The sequence below is a fragment of the Sinohyriopsis cumingii genome, chromosome 6, assembly GCF_028554795.1.
Source record: "Sinohyriopsis cumingii isolate HCF-2022 chromosome 6, ASM2855479v2, whole genome shotgun sequence".
Classification (NCBI taxonomy): domain Eukaryota; kingdom Metazoa; phylum Mollusca; class Bivalvia; order Unionida; family Unionidae; genus Sinohyriopsis; species Sinohyriopsis cumingii.
Window position 1 is genome coordinate 75,242,576 of NC_142966.1, and position 16,949 is coordinate 75,259,524.

The following is a 16,949-nucleotide window of genomic DNA, read 5'->3' on the forward strand; positions in this document are numbered from 1 at the left end:
TAACATGTTGTTAGATCTGGTTTGCCTGGGGTGCAATTTTCCGATCTGGATTTTGCTATCATTTGACTTTAGTGTTCACTTGTCATCCACCAGCATTTATTATAATTGTTCCCTTTTATGTTTCAAATTGATTAAATGACATTGTGTATTTGCATACATTTAGTCCCTTTTGTCATTAATTAAACATCATACTAAAACTGAATTGAATATTAATTGCCATCTTTAACGACTTTGGCCATTGCTGGTTCCAACATAGTGGATGATGCACACTGCAGAAAAGAATGTAGGTGTATTTAAATTTTGTCTTGAAAAAGCACACCAAGGGGTGCACAAGGATCAAGATTTAGGTGACAAGGAGTATTCAGCAGGGGGAAGGATTCTCTGGTCTGTGTGTGCTTCTCAGGATAAAAAACAGTTTTGACTGTTTCATATATTACACCATAAATAAACAATGTATTAATTTATTAATCCATTAGGGATTTGGACAATTCCCTTGATCTCAAGAAGTGCCCATGTGTTTGAATAATCCTGTGAATTTCAAAAGTGCTCAAGTATTTCAGTAATCCTTTGAATTCCAAAAGAGCTCAAGTCCTGAGTATTTGTTTTAGTATGATGAATCTTTTAAATAGTCATTTTTTCCACTGTTAATTGTGCAAAACCATTTTATAGCTGATCCGGTCTACTCTGAATTGTTATAAAAACTTCTGGACCCAGATATATCATTATTTGATGATACCTTACGTTCTAGTCTCAGTAAATATATTTTTGGTCTGCATATGTTCAGTTTGCTGATTTGTACGTCAAATTTATTTGCATTCGGAATGACATAACATGGATTGCTGCTGGTGCCAGTTCACCATGGTCTGCAGATATGTACATGAAGTTTATAAAATGTAAAGAGATGTTGATTTGGTAACATTACAGAACTAATTTTAGGACATGTGCTTACATTACATTTCTGTTCAGAAATTGCTAACAGGTAAATATTGAAATAAACTGCCACTAAAGCAAGCAATTTGCATGTTAGTTTCTAAAACTTTTATAAAAATCGAAGTCCAAAACATTTCAAATCTGTTTGGAAGCTGTTGATGTAAATGTTAATCAGAGCACATGCACAAATGTCTTGATACCTTGATGCCATCAAGTGGTAACTGATATTATAGGTGAATAACCTTTAAATGACAACTACTTGTTAAAGTGGTAAATTTAAAAAAAGCACATGATTGTTATCAACTGTCAATTTTTGCTAAAGATTTAGAAGCTGCAATTTTTGTTGTTGTTTTCGTGCAGTTTTAGAAAAGATATTTCTACATGTACTTACTATCAGTTACCATAATGCAACCTAAGTATGACCAGAAATTAAATTGATTACAAAGACATGTTTTAATTCTTCGAGATAGTTATGGTAGAGTATTGGACTTGTAATTTTGTAATCCAAGGGTCGCAGGTTTGATACCTGCCTTGGCCAGACTGGGATGGCCGTGTCTTGTGTGTTCTTGGGAAAGGCATTTGGCCACTATTTCCATTTTATGACATAGCCACTAATATGTTAAAAGTGCCATTAAACTGAAGAAAAAAAAACCCTTCAAATTTGTTTCATGGCAGTTTGTAAAGTGTGTATTCACAAATTGTTGTCGATTTTGTGGTTGCTGCAAACCGTGAATTGAAAAACCCACTCAAGAAGTTCATTCCCTTGTATACAGTGTGAAATACTGAATTTAAAACCCAGTAAGAAATTCATTCTGCAGTGTACAACATGAAATACTAACAGTTTATTAGCCACAAAACCAAAATAAACTGATACCAATGAAAATAAATTTTCAAACTTCTTTTCTTAGTCATTGACCCTAGGATACAAAATGACAGCTATACTGATGTGTTATTCCAAGTCATACTAAACACCAATCAGGGTTTCTCCATCACTCTGTCCTTAATTGGATCCCATGTAAAATGAAAGCCTGGTAGGCAGTGAGCAGTGTGGGCACTGAGGTTTGGAACCTTACTGTTTTCTCCTTCAGGCAAAACATGTAGGAGTAATCTGATCATACTGACTGGTTGAGCTCATGCATCACACATGAACATGACCTTGTTGAACTTAAAATTTAGTTTTATCATTCTAATTTTCTGACCCCCCCCTCCAGATGACCATTCTTTTCTTACTGTAATAAATTTGGAAAGATGGTCTTCCTGCTTTGGAGCCTCATTAATTCATGTGTAGATGTTACTCTACCTATTACAGAAGTTCAAACTGAAGTGAAGAAACCCCTGTAACACAATAGTTTGGGTACACAGTACTATTGTGCTGTCTAGCATGTTGCAAAGAAGTGTTAAAGGTCAGTTACCTGAGAAAATGAAGTCTGTATCCCCCTAGGCTATACAAATTGAAGCGGAAGGGTACTACAGTAGGTGCAGAGCTCATGCTTCAGTGGCTCAGTTACCATTTTAAATCATTTTAAACAAGAAATACTGAAAACTGATTACATATTTTAATGTTTTTTAAGCATAGAACCATGCATTGGTAATACAGGTATTATGAGCATGAATAAGGTATGAATATGTATGTAAACTTGGCATCTGATCTCACAGCATCCATTAATAATTCCATTAAAAATATGTGCATACAAGGTTAGTTTTGTGTCAGTTCATTATAGATCATGATGTGTCTGAATCAAATGCAAAAAAAACAACCCAGGTATAATTTAAGGAAATATGAAGACCATTTACGGCATGTGAATACTGATGAAGTTTATTTACCATGACATGAATAATTGTTATTGGGGTAATGGATTATGTAATTCAGTGCTTGATTTATTGTGTGATGATTTTCGGACAACATGACAGCTACGTGCACATTGGTGATGTTTTGTTATAAAGAAGTTCCTGACAACCTCAGCAACCTTAAGTTGCGAGATTGAACTCGATTAGCAGCTACATAATTAGCTAGGTAAATGGTTTGATTTCTAAATTTGGTTAGAAACATTTTTTGTGCACTTCATTCATTGTTTGGTGCTTGGTTTTGTGTGTTGGTGGACTATTGAAAAATCTGCTTCCTATTGTTTACCATGGACTAAGCAACAATTCGACACAGGATACATTGAAGACAATAACCGAGAAGATTTGGTGGCTTTATTCTTAATGGTTAAGTACTAAATAGGTTAACAGTTGCCGGCTTTTTGAAGAGCTTATCTCAAAAATAAGTGATCAAATTGTAGTTGTTGACTATTGACAAAGTTGAAATAATATTCATATGAATATGCAGTGATTAGAATTTTTTTCCTTACTAATTGTAACCCATCTTGCCAAATTATTAAATAATTAAATCAAGCTATTTTAATGTACTGTCATGTAATTTATGACATTGTTCTAAAATTTTGGTAGCTATTGCCACAGTTGTGTTAAATCTGAATTTGTGTTGTGTGTTATTGTAGGGCAAGAACACATTCTGTATGCAGAAAACAACAGTTCTCATAAAACAAGAGATTCATTAAATGTATAAAAAAAATCGAACAATATTTATTGAAAACAAAATTGTTTTGAAGAGAAAACTGCCCTGTCATAAATAAAGCTAGATTAACGTTGAAAGGGCAAGAGGGTGCTCATTAAAAATGACAGGGTGCAAGCTCTTTGTGTTCTTCCTTGTTTAGTGGCATATATTTAAGATAGGGAAATGTTTACATACTGCTGTTGGAAAATGCTTGCATAGTACCAGTTATATAACCTGCAACTGAGGCCTTCTCCCTCTAGAGTTCTCATAAACCACCACTCTTTAAAGTGCAGATCAATTCATAATGTAAACATATTGGTATGCAGATTGACTAATAGGTGACTTTGATTGAGGGCTGATGACTCAAGTCAAGAGCATTCTCTTGGATGCTGCATAGTTGTACTTCAGTATTTAGTACTAAACACTTAAGACTGCGTCATGAACACACTGTTGAGCATCTACTGTACATATTGAGATTGGCTCAGAACTTGGCCTAATGAAAGAGAAGGGGTAAAAAAAAAAATGGTAGCTTTCAGAACAACTGGTACAATGTTGCTAACAAAATATTATTGAAAGATACAGGATAATTGAATTTGCCTTTTGGCTTGGTTGATGCATGGATAATTGTTATTCCTATGCAGTTCCATTAAGGGGGGAATTAAATGTTATCCTTTAAACATGCATATTTGTGTGGACAGTGTTGATTGTACTATGGGATATGTTTGGGAGTGGTTTACATATGTACACGATGGATTTAGAATTTTGACCCAGGGCGAGTTGGGGCAGAGATAACTTAGAAAACATACAAAATATACTGATATGCTGCATAAGCCCAGCTATTGATATATTCATTGTTCATAGGACTCGAAAAATCCTTTTTAAAAAAAAGTTTTCATTCTTTGTACAATATTCAGAGGAGACCACAAGTGGCTTATTGGTCTAAGGCACATGCCTTTACAGATCACTGACATCAAACCTCTAAATTGTTTCACATCTCAAGCTTAGCCAATGTGGGTATGGAACAGAGCCTGCCTGCTAGTAGCTTCCCATGGGTTGTTGGTTCTCCCTGGGGGTTTTCTGGATTCGTCTTCCAGATTTACTGGCTGCCATGTATAGCCAATCGTGTGCTGAAAAACCCATAACAACCAGCCACCCAACAGAATTCAGAGCAAGTGATTCCTGCCCAGCAGTTTTACATGTTCTGAAAAGCTTCCAGGCTTTCTGTCCCTGGGATATGGTTCAATTATTTTGTCAGAATGTGTTTTATATTGTCATTTGTCCACAGGGGTAAGTACCTACAGATGACAGACTGTTGACATTAACATATTGTAATCAGCTGTGTGCAGCATGTATTATGTTTTGGTGACTGGTAAATACTTGTTGTCCTGCATAAAGAACAACCATATATTCCACATAACACTGGTCCATGCCATAATACATCATTACATGTACATTCCCATTTTGTTGCCCAACAACATTTAAAATACTTATTTCATGATTTTCTCAGAACTACCCTTATATATTTACTTTCCTTGTGCATTGGTCTGTGTTTTTAATTTCAGTATTGTAAATGAATTTTCCCAAGTTGGTTATGTTTGTATCTTGCTCTAATTTATGGAAGTGAAACATTTCATGCTGTGTCATACAGACTTTTATTTCTGTTTTGAACTGTGCCTATAATAGAAATGGGCACCTCGAAAGATTTTGTTCTGTGGTATACCACAATTGATGTTGATTTTAGTTTTTTAATCCAAAATGTTTGCATAAATTTGGATTTGAACCAAAAATCATTCATAACATCACATTTGGCCACCACATTTGCATAAGTGACTTATGTCAAATGTGATTAAGGGATCATGAATATAATTGTTTTGTAAAAAAAAATATGAAGATTTTGAATTATTTAGTTATGTATAATCAAACCATGCTGTTAATAGCACTCAGTTCATAACGAGATTAATATCCATACATTCCTTGCTGATGGAAATTACTTAAGTCCATTTATAAAGAAAATGTACCATGGTACATAACACATGAAAAACATACCATGGTAAATTTGTAATCTGATAAAACACCATTCTAGTCTATAATAGTGATATTACATTGGGTGTGATGATGCATCACTATGTATCAGAAATGTGATATTATTTCTGATGTCTTTTCTATGTGTCCCCACATTCAACGTTCCTGTTCTTCTCCAGTTATTGTAGTTAATCACCCACATATTCACTAAATTATGGAAGACTATCAAAAACAATTTATGTTCATCTTTCCATATACAATGTAACCTTAGAAAATGTCCACAATGTTGCCTTTTTAGCATTGTCAATAAATTCGGGTATGGATGTGCTCATGTCATTCTTTTGTCTCTGTTGTAGTTAAAATCCGGTTCAAACTGGGTTTCTGAGAATGTGTAAAATAGATAACCTGTACCATATAGTCTTGTGTACAAGTCCAGCTGCAAACTGCATATACTCAGATCTGCCATCACATAATGCATCTGCTGATATGGGTCTATGCGTTTTCTTAGGAGTAATCAGTACAACAAACTAAATAATACCCTGATCTGCCGGTGCATTATGCGATGGCAAATCATTGACAGTGGTTATGTGCAGATTGACTTGACTTACAAGCAAGTGTACGTCAAACCTAATACGACAAAATGGTTTTAACATTTGGATTGAAGAAAATTCTGCAGGTCGTATAAGATTACAGTTTAAAAACTGTAAAGGGTTGGCAAAGAGGCGAAGTTTTTTATGCTTTGTTTCGACATTGCAAAGTAGTCAAACTTTAAGGTCAGTTTATTAACTTTGACGTTTATAGTTGCATTAACTTGGTATCCTTATTCATGTGATTCCTTCCATTTCTGATAACTTGAATAATTTATGTGTGTACAAATTGTAGGTTAATTGAGACAAGATTTTATGATTGTTATGATGATGATTCTCTGTAAAACTGAAAATCTGTTTACAATTTCTTTTTGTACAATAATTGAAGCCTTCCACCATCAGCGGTTAGCAAACTTTGTGGATGATTTGCACTTATAGAAAGGTAGAACCCTATTAATTTTGGGGTCATTTGGCAACATCGCTGTGACTAAAAGAAGAAAAGTGTTTTGTGCCACAAAAGTTAATCATCTATCTTTACCAAACTTTGTGAATAGTTTGTACTCAAGGTAGTTAAAAACATCATTGGTTTTGTGGTAAAAATGTCAGCAATTGTGGTCACTGTGTCTGAAATAAGAGAAATGGTTTCTGCAAAATAGCAGTACATTTATTTCTACATAGACCTCTACTATGTGGATGGCTTGCTCATGTGGCAACAGAAGGCTTATCGATTCTCATGTGGCAACAGAAGGCTTATCGATTTGGGGGATAAAGGTCAGCATCACTGTTGCAGAAAGGAGAAAAATGGTTTCTGCTCAATAGTTTCAAATCTCAACCGGTTATTTGCACTAAAGTTTGTAGATAACTTGCATGTTGTTTGAGAAAGAAGGCTTTTGACTTTGAGATCCGACTATCAAGGTTACAGTGATTGAAAGAAGAAAATTTAGTTTTGCATGCTGTCTTCAGCTATAGACCTCAAACTTTGATCAGAGTTTGTGGAAGGCTTGTACTTAATGTAAATGAAGAGGCTTATTTATTTTTGGGGGTCCATAAGTCAAGGTTATTGTAGTTCAGGTTTGCAGAAGAAAAATGTTCTACAGTAGATGCCTTTACTGGAAAATGGATGGTATACACTTAGGATAACAAGGAAACCTATTGATTCTGGGGTATATAGTACTTTCCTAGCCCCTTAGGATTTTGTACTCCTACCGATTTTAAAAATGAAAGCTTCCATGATATAAAATAATGCACAAATCTTGGTAATTCAATTCATTAATTTCTAATTCCTTACATGATTTTTACCAGGGGTGGGGGTGGGGGGTACTTGTTGGTCCTGAAAGAAAATGTTAGCAATATGGCTACCACTGTAGTAATCTTGAAAAAGTTTTCTGTAACTCTGAGATATGTATCGTGTTTTTACTAGAAGAATACTTGTCGTATCTAGTTTGGGGGTCTCAAACACATGGCCTGCGAAGCCATATCCTGTGGCTCACAAAATGATTGGCATAACAAGGTGTCATGAGAGATAACGAAGGTGGTGTGGCCCTTGAGCCATCAAAAATCCCCTCATGCGGCCCTTAGGGTGGTTTAAGTTTGAGACCCCTGATCTAGTTGGTACTACATGAATATGGTGCCAATCGGATCTGCGATAATTCTACAGTGGTACCCTTTTTGAAACTCTTTGCTATTCCTGACATGGATAGTGGTACTAGCATAAATGAAAATTGTGCTGATTTGACATTTCATCATTTAATATGGCAACCACTGCAGTCATTTTGAGAATTGTTATTGTCACTCCTTCTAGATTAATGCATTAAAATGGAAATACATTTTTCAAAAAAAAAAACCCAACACTTTGATTGTCTTCTTGTTGTTGTGGAGTTTAATGCCATTTTTCAGCACATGATAGGCTATACATGGCGGCCAGTATTAATGGTGGAGTAAGAACACGGGAAAATCCCGGAAAGAACCACCGACCCACGAGAAGCTACTGGCAAGCTTTCTCACATACCCACATTGGCTGTGATTGTCTGGTTGAACCTAAACGAAAACGATGCCAGTTTGGCAGCCTTTCTGATAGTCCTCCTGAATGGAAAATTATATTATCATTGGTTTTTTTTTTTTTTTTTCTGTTGTTTTCTACTTAAAAAGCATGCAAGTCTAATGCCCAATTTGGCCATTTTGACAATCATTATTGCTGCTGCTGCTGAATGGTTGGCCTTATTTATGTGGGGTTTTCACCATACAACTTTTAATGACATCTCTCTGGTCCTAAATGAAAACTGTGCCAATCTTGCATCCAATAATAGCCATCACAGGGGATAATATGAAAATTTGTTACAGCTGAAGAATGTCGGATGATTTTTGGTACTCGGCATTTAAAAAAAGAAAACATCATACCTTGCATTCCTGAAAACTTTCTTAGCTGTCAGTTCCTTCAAAGGACTTTTGTTTGTTTCCTTCCAGCTTGTTCTTTCCTTCATGTATCTACAGTTTGCTAAATTATGTGGTCAATTGATAAGTTTAAAAAATGTTAATAATATTTGAAAATGATTGATCCATTATCGCAACTATTAATTCTTGTTGGACCTTCTATGGTGGAAGGTCAATGTCTGTCACTTTGTGATGTGCACATCAATCCATTCATGATCTGGATGAAGGTCAGTGGTGGCATTTCTTTAGATTAAGCGCATTGTTAATGTTTTATTTGTAGCTAAATCAAATGTGGCCATGACAGAGTTCCCATTTAAACAGCATAGATTTTACTTCTAGATCTACATTTAATTACATTCATGTTAAAACTTGAAGGGGGCCTGGTGGGACTCAGTGGTTTAAAGCGCTGGCCTTACTGATCACTGCCATCTTGCCTCTGTCTATGTGGGTTTGAGTCTTGGGCTCGGCTATTGTGGGTATGTGAAAATGCTTGCCATTAGCTTTTCCTAGGTTCATGGTTCTTAGTGGGGATTCTCAGTTTTTCCTCCATCAGTTATACTGGCCACCATGTGTGTAGCCTATCATTCAACCTGAAACAAGAAGAAAAACTTGAAAAATAGTGGGATGCATGTAGCTATGATGTACATGTTAGGCTGAGGCATGTAGAAAATCTTGTCATGACTAGGCCTGAATGGATGGTCATATCAGCATGGCATTTTCACCTAAAGACTTCTTTCTAATTATGTCTATTTGGACATGAGTGAAAATGGAGCTGGTCTGACATCCATTATTACCACCTCGGCAGTCATGTTGAATCAAAATGTTTGCTGCTACTTCTGCTGAATGGATGGTCATATTGACTGGTGTTTTAACTGTGAGACTTTCTATAGTAGCTAGTTGGTTCTAAATGAAATTGATACAGATTTTGCATCCAGTCTTGGCGCTGCAGTATCTTGTTTTTGCCCAAGTTAGTTTCAATACTCCTCAGTTAAAATGTAGAAACGGTCTTAATTTTGGATTTCTGGAAATTCTTGTGATAAATGGAGCATTAATCTATTCAAGCGGCTCATATTTGTTTTTGTTTTTGTTGCATTACTGCTAGGATGATATTTAAAGGGTATATTATGAAGGCAAATAGAGTAATATGCTTTGGCTAACTCGTTTAAATACCTTTTCCAGGATGATCTGATAGTTTGAATCTCTAACTTGTATCCTTTTGATCACGAGCGCAACATCTGAACATCAACACAAGATTAATGTTAATTCCCATGGGTGACTTTTAAAATATATATCATTAAAATTTTCATTTTCATTGAGAGGGACCATTAAAAATGGAGGCTCAAGAGCTGTGTCAAAATGGAAACCCCAAAATTGTACTTTGGTATTAAAAGATCTTTCCCTTTGAAATGGTAAATAGACGTATAATACGGGGTTGTAAGTACACAAAACAATGTGAATCAAGGAATATGGAAGTTAAACTTTCATTTTTACCAGGTGTTCCAAAGTTCTTTCATGTTTTTACTTGCCCATGGTAATTAAATTTTGGATTGTTACTTACCTGTTTTTTTTAAAATTGTTTACTTGTAGAAGTATCTTTCTGACTAAATTATAATCTTCCTATCATCACAAAGAAAAACACATAAGATACATGTAAAATCCTTGCATGTTTCATGCAGATGTTTCATGCACATTACTATACCACATATACAAAAATGCCCTACATGAGTAATCTTCATCAGCTTGTATGCTTGTGGACATGAAATTTCTCTTGCCCATGGCTACATGTATTGAGGACTGTACTCTATTTTCCATGTTTCAGATTGGTTCTTGACCAGAAATAGGAGTATGCTTTGGATGGAAGAAAAGTAATGAAGACTTGCTGATGTTTTCATTAAACTTACAAAAAATTCACATATAATTTTTATTTATTTTAACTCTTTCAGAAATAAACCGGGCAAGATTATCACTTTTTCACTGCAAGAATGGTGGCCGGGAACCACTCAGTTTGCCTGAACCTTATGGACCAGTTGTCACATTGTCAGAAAAGTTGTTTGTTCCAGTCAAAGAACATCCAGAGGTAAGCATGTTATCCATTGTTCATTTCAGCTAGCCTTCACAGTTGTGGCGGGGCCTCTAGTGGCCGAGTGGTCTAAAGCGCTCACTGTTCCGGATCACTGCCATCTCACCTCTGCATGGGTTCAAGTCCAAGGCTTGACTCGCGTGGATATGTGGGAAAGCCTGCCAGTAGCTTCTCGTGGGTCGGTGGTTCTTCTCTGGGTTTTCCAAGGTTCTTCCTCCACCAGTTATACTGGCTGCCATATATAGCTTGTGCTGAAAAATGGCATTAAACCCTAGAACAACAACAACAATTGTGGCATGTAACTTGATCTCCCCTCCCCATTTCAAGTTATTCACAGTATGTCTGTACAGGTTCTTGAAAATACATTAATGAATCCCATTTGATTGTGTGGACATACAGTCATGTAACTTTTGATAATATTTTATTTTATTTTATTGTTTCAGCTTGTATAAATAAAAAGGATTAAATATACTTTCAGGGAGTATTTATTATATTTGTGTTGACCGCTCCAGTGGCTTAATGGTTAGAGCATCCATCTAGGATGCAGGAGGTTATGGGTTTGAACCCTAGCTGAGTCATACCAAAAGACTTTTAAAAATGGTACTAACAGCTGCCTTGGTAGGTGATCGGCATTAAGAGGTTAGTGTTAGCACTGGTCGACCTGGTGTTGGGATAATGTGACTAGGTGGGACATCATGCTACATATCTGTGGCATGAAGTCTCAGTGCTAGACATCACTATAATCTGCTACACTGCATACATCATAGTGATACGACTAAAACATTGTTAAAGCTATGTTAAAAATCCAAATCACACACACACACACACACTCATATTTGTGTTAAAGCTTGCCAGACAACCCTATTTTGGCTAAATGTGTTTGTTTATGTTCACTGCATATGCTTCAGTAATTTTCCATTTATTTCATGTTTTTGTGAGTGTTTTTTTTAATTGTTTTTCTCATAATTTTGAGGTACATCATAAAAGTAGAACAATCCCATCAAATTTTGTTAGATTCACATAATCTTTTCTATTAGATTCTCATTGTTTTATATAATTTGGTTATTGGAATAATATAATCTTATTCTTAATTATGTACATTTTGCCAGTAATAGCTAAAGAAAAGAGAATATTATAATATTTAAATTTTGTATTAAAAATGGACAAAATGTTTTATCAGCCTGGAGATTTCCAACCAGTGTGTTATTTACAAGAATAATACATCCCATTATTAACTAGGAAATAAATCAATTTTATTTGAATTCTTTCAGTTTAACTTTGTGGGAAGGATATTGGGTCCCAGAGGAATGACTGCAAAGGAACTGGAACAATTTACAGGTTGCAAAATCATGGTCAGGGGTAAAGGGTCTATGAGGGACAAACAAAAGGTGAGGATATTTGTAACTAGCATGCTTTTGAAGTTAGTGATTTATATACAGGGTACATTAATGTTGATTTACTGCAGATGAGTTTTACATGACATAATCTCATTATCAAAACACCGGTGATGGACAATGGCGGTTGTTACTTAAATTTATAATTGCTATAATCTATCATGTACCCATAACTGAGTTTTGCAGTATACAAGGATACTTGTAACTTGCATATTGCAGATGTAAAATTGTGGAAGTGAACGTGCAGAACAATTTCTGTATCCATTACAATTTATTTGAAGGACAAGAAAAATTAAGAGTCCTTTGAAATGCTTGAAATTAGTGATGGCTTTAGTTTGGAACAGACTAAACTGGGCTTAGACTGAGAAGATGTATCTTGGCAACAATTAGCTTCTTGATACTTTGTATAATACATCATTTGTTCACAGCAAATGACCTTTAGCTGTAGAACAGATACTAAGAAGCTTCTTTTCCATGCAATAATATAAACAAATTAAAGATTTTACTAAAATAATGAATCTTTTATTTCTTGCTTCCATCCTTGTATTAAAACTGTTTATTAATGGTGTCATTATGAAAAATAAAAATGAGCTTGATTAGAAGCATGGCTTGTGCTTGTGCTGTAAGAATTGCAAACAGTTGCATTTCAGATCATCTCTGAATGATCCCAGCACTAATTGGTATTTACCAACTTTGCAACCAATCAAATTTGTTTTGTACAGGGTTAGAAATTGACCTCAAAAACCTTAATCCCCCCCCCCCCAATTTCATTTTGACCTTCAAACGCCTTAAAAAAACCCAAATTAAACCTAAATAAATAAATAAAATATTTAAAAAAAATGATGAATGGCTCTATCCCGATCCACAAAAAAGTGCTTTTCTGTAGTTTTTTATTAGGCTCACCTAGTAGCAGAGAAATTATATAAAACATTTGAGGGTATTTATTTTTATTTATGTAGTAATTTTCACCTTTTTCATTTCTTTAGAAAGAAACTTGAAGCATACTTTATGAACTCTTTAATAAATGTTTTGCACACCATAGAGATAATCTTGTAACTGCTTTCTCTCTTGAATATCGAAAGAAAACTTTAAAGCCTTAAAAATACCTTAAGCACGCCCCCTCAGATTTGAAAAATTTAAATTCAGTTCAAACCCTGTTTATACATTGTTGCAGTTTCTTCTTTTGATACATGCTTGTTTTCTTCAATGAGAAGGAGCAAGGTCATTTTGCTTACCCAACCATATAGTTCTATGGAAATGGTGCAAAAAGCCAATATCAATACATCCCATTACATGGCTTTGCATCCAGTCACATCCAGTCCATTGTGATTTTCATTTCTGTTCCTGAATTTTTTAACTGCATGGGTGAAACAAAGTAGAGCAGTTGGCCTTACCTTAAAGAACTTTTATTTGAATTCACTTTCTTTATTGCTTTACACACTTCAGCTGCTGTGCATTTTATTTTAAATGATGAATTTTATTTGCAGGAAGAACAGAACAGAGGAAAACCCAATTGGGAACATTTAAATGAGGATTTACATGTATTGATCACAGTAGAAGACACAGGAAACAGGGGAGAAATAAAACTGTCCAAAGCTGTAGAAGAGGTTAAAAAACTATTGGTTCCTGCAGTAAGTACTTTGTTATTTCATCATTCAGTTTGTTTGTTAATTTATTTTTCTTTTTTACAGGAATTGGTTACTCCTAACTGGATGAATTCACTCAAAAGAATTCTCCAGGTGACAGGATAAGTTTTTGGCCTTTCATTTTGTCTAATAATGATTAACATTTGAGAGATATGTCATGGATCAAGAATGATTCACTTGAAGAGTATTTTTGGTTGATCTACTCAGCTTAAACAGTTGATAGATACTCAGATATTACCATTGACATATTTCAAGACTGTAGTAGTTCTTTTGTTGAGGAACAAAGAAAAGAAATCAGATCTGTTTAACTTACCCAAGTATTTCTGTTAAATGAAGTTGACAATTTTCATATCACAGTAGAATTGTTAATTTGTCTATAAAGAGCATTTACCTGTTTTTTTCAAAAACATCTTAATCTTTTTAATTTAATAATTGGCAGAATTGAAATTCAGTAATTTCCACACAACAAAATTTGCTGTATTCACAAATCAGAATGACTCTAAATAAGGAAAGAAACTTTAGCATTAGATGAATTCTTTAATGCTTCAAAGGATGTCATTTGGTAATAGAGAGTAAATGATTACTTAATACTAGATAATGTGTCAATTGAGGGCCCACTTAGGCTGTGGCAAAGACTTGTTACTGATCTATTTTGACTTCATCACAGATGATTAAGATTTCTTAAATTGATTTAAAGTGTTCGGAATGCTAAATTAAGGCGAATATGAGGTCTTTATGGACTTAGCTATCTTCTAGATAACTACTGGCATGTGTGTAATATACTTTCTTAAGTGAAAGAATTTGAAAATGGTTATAATAACAGAATGAATTAGCTACATGTAGATACCTGTATTTGTCACAAGTAGGTTTAGCACACCAAGGTCTGACTAACAAATATCCAAGTTAATTGTGCTGTTGACTGACATCTTTTCTTTGGAATGAGATAAATAGTGAAAATGACCATCATTATCTGCTGTTAAGGTTATGTATTGAAAACAGTTGGTAGTTTGTAATGTGGCCTGGAACTGAAATGGCTTTTGTGTTGAAAAATAGAACTATTGCTATTGCTGATAATGTTATGTTCATTGTGATGTGGAAGAGGAGATTGTTTTTTAGAAGAAATTGGTGGTAATTATCATTCTGAAATGGATATTCACAAGGCCTGTGGCTTACCTTGACAAGGTGTGGTATTGAAGTTGGATTTTGAGCATGTGGTTAGGACAATGCACTTTGATTAAAATCACCTGGTTTTTTTTTCTGTAATCTTCCTTGTTTCTGGAGCCAGACTTCCTATTTTGCCACCTGTATTTGTTTAAGTAGTTCCTGTTTGAAGTATTTCCTTTTAGTTGTTCAACCCCAACATTAATGAGGTGTTCCTCAGATTCCACCCACCAAGCCCATGTCGATGTAATTTACTCTTTTGACCATTTGAGAGATCTGTATTTTATAGTTTTCATGATACAGTTACAGTCTATCCACACTTATAAATTTGATCCAGCTGCAAACTGGATAGACTTAGATCTGCAGTCGCGTAATATGCAGGCAGATCTTGGTATATGTAGTTTGTTGAGACTAGTCAGTGAACAAATTACATAGACCCTTATCTGCTGGTGCATTGTGTGATGGAAGATATAGGTCTGTTTTTTGCAGCTGGACTGGACTTGTAAGCGAGTATGTATGTAAGTTGAACACAAATGAGTTTTTTTTTATACTTGGAAACTGTTTATCATGACAAGATGCTTCAGGATTAATGAAATACTTGTTTGAGTACCAATTCATCTTCATTCATCCCACTACTGATTCCTTCTACAGTAAAGAGTGTTTAATGCATTTCACGGGAAATGGGGAGTTTTATAATGTTAGAGCCCAGCGACGTTACTTTTGTATTTATCTTTTATTTTGTAAATGTTTATATACTTGTCCATAGTGTCCATGGCAATGATTTAAACAGACATTGATTCCTCTGTGAGCTAAACATGTTTTTCCCTCTGCATTTACACACGGTGTACAACATGCTGCCCTTTTCTGTCGGAGGAAGCCAGCTGAATTTGGCCTTCGATCATTGCTGTGAATTCTTGGAGCCTTGGTTTGTGACAATGAGGAAACATTGATAGTTTTATCAGTTAAGACAGTTTCCAGAGTCTCTTTCTGCTGGCCAGAAAGGTCAGTTCCTTTTGTTCACTCAATCGAGAAAACTCGAACCTGAACACCATGTTGTTCTGTGCTGGAATATTTTCTTAACAAGAAGCAACAAGATTAAAAGTTCATTACACAGTTAATTTCATATCTGACTTTTTATCCTGAATTATTTCCTGAAAATTCATTTATGTAAACAGACCCTTTGAATTTAAGAGTAGTATGCTTTTCACGAGGCTAGTATATTGATCACACAAAATTTTACATGATGGACGCCACTAGGTGTATTCAATAAAGATCTGTCTTTCTGATTACTGTTGCTGCTAGAGATCTGTGGATCAGATTTGATGATTTCTTTTATCTGATACTAAACACAGTTTATGTTCTAGTGGTATTGATTAGACACTGGGTTATCCTTTTAATCCTTCCTCACATGAGAACACAGATGTTCAGGTGCCAAGGTCTTTACCTATAGGTAAAACTAGCTCTTTTGAAGAAATACTTTTCTTCAATTACTGCCCATGCATTTGAATGATTACATCATAAAAAGTGACACGCCCCTTCTTACATCATAATGTCTGGTGGTTAGAGCATCTGCCTCGGATGCGGTAGGTCACGAGTTCAAACCCCAGCCGAATCATACCAAAGACTTACAAAAATGGTACTAACAGCTGCCTCGCTTGGCACTCAGCATTAAGAGGTTAGTGTTAGGACTGGTTGGCCTGGTGTCAGGATAATATGACTGGGTGGGACATCATGCTGCCCCAGTGCTTGACATCACTATAAACTGTTACACTGCAGACATCGTAGTGATATGACTGAAAAATTGTTAAAGCTACGTTAAAAAAAATGCCAAATCCAAATCATATGGTACTCTGATTTTTCTTTTTCATATTTATACCATTTAATGCTAATTTTGTGGCTGCTACACTTAGGCAACCATTTTTGTAAGTCTTTGGGGATCAAACCCACGACCTCCCACATCCAATGTGGATGCTCTAACCACTAGGCCACCAGTCAGAGTACTGTATGAACTTGGTGTAAAACAAGATTTGTTCACATTTGTCAAACGTATTAACTCTGATTTACACTCAGTGTAAAACAAGATCTGTTCACACGTCACATGAATTAACTCTTATTTACAAGTACATAATGTGGAATCTACTGATG

The 16,949-nt window shown here is 35.1% G+C and overlaps 1 protein-coding gene across 8 annotated transcripts in view; it reads left to right on the forward strand.

Moving 5' to 3' along the window:
- LOC149797226 (KH domain-containing RNA-binding protein qki.L-like) overlaps positions 1-16,949 on the forward strand; it is a 79,598-nt gene that overhangs the window by 17,204 nt on the left and 45,445 nt on the right. For all 8 annotated transcript variants that reach the window (XM_089961916.1, XM_089961919.1, XM_089961920.1 and 5 more), the window contains exons 2-4: positions 10,467-10,600; positions 11,875-11,991; positions 13,485-13,628. In XM_089961916.1, the coding sequence (XP_089818042.1) occupies positions 10,467-10,600; positions 11,875-11,991; positions 13,485-13,628 (395 nt within the window). The remainder of the gene's footprint in view (positions 1-10,466; positions 10,601-11,874; positions 11,992-13,484; positions 13,629-16,949) is intronic.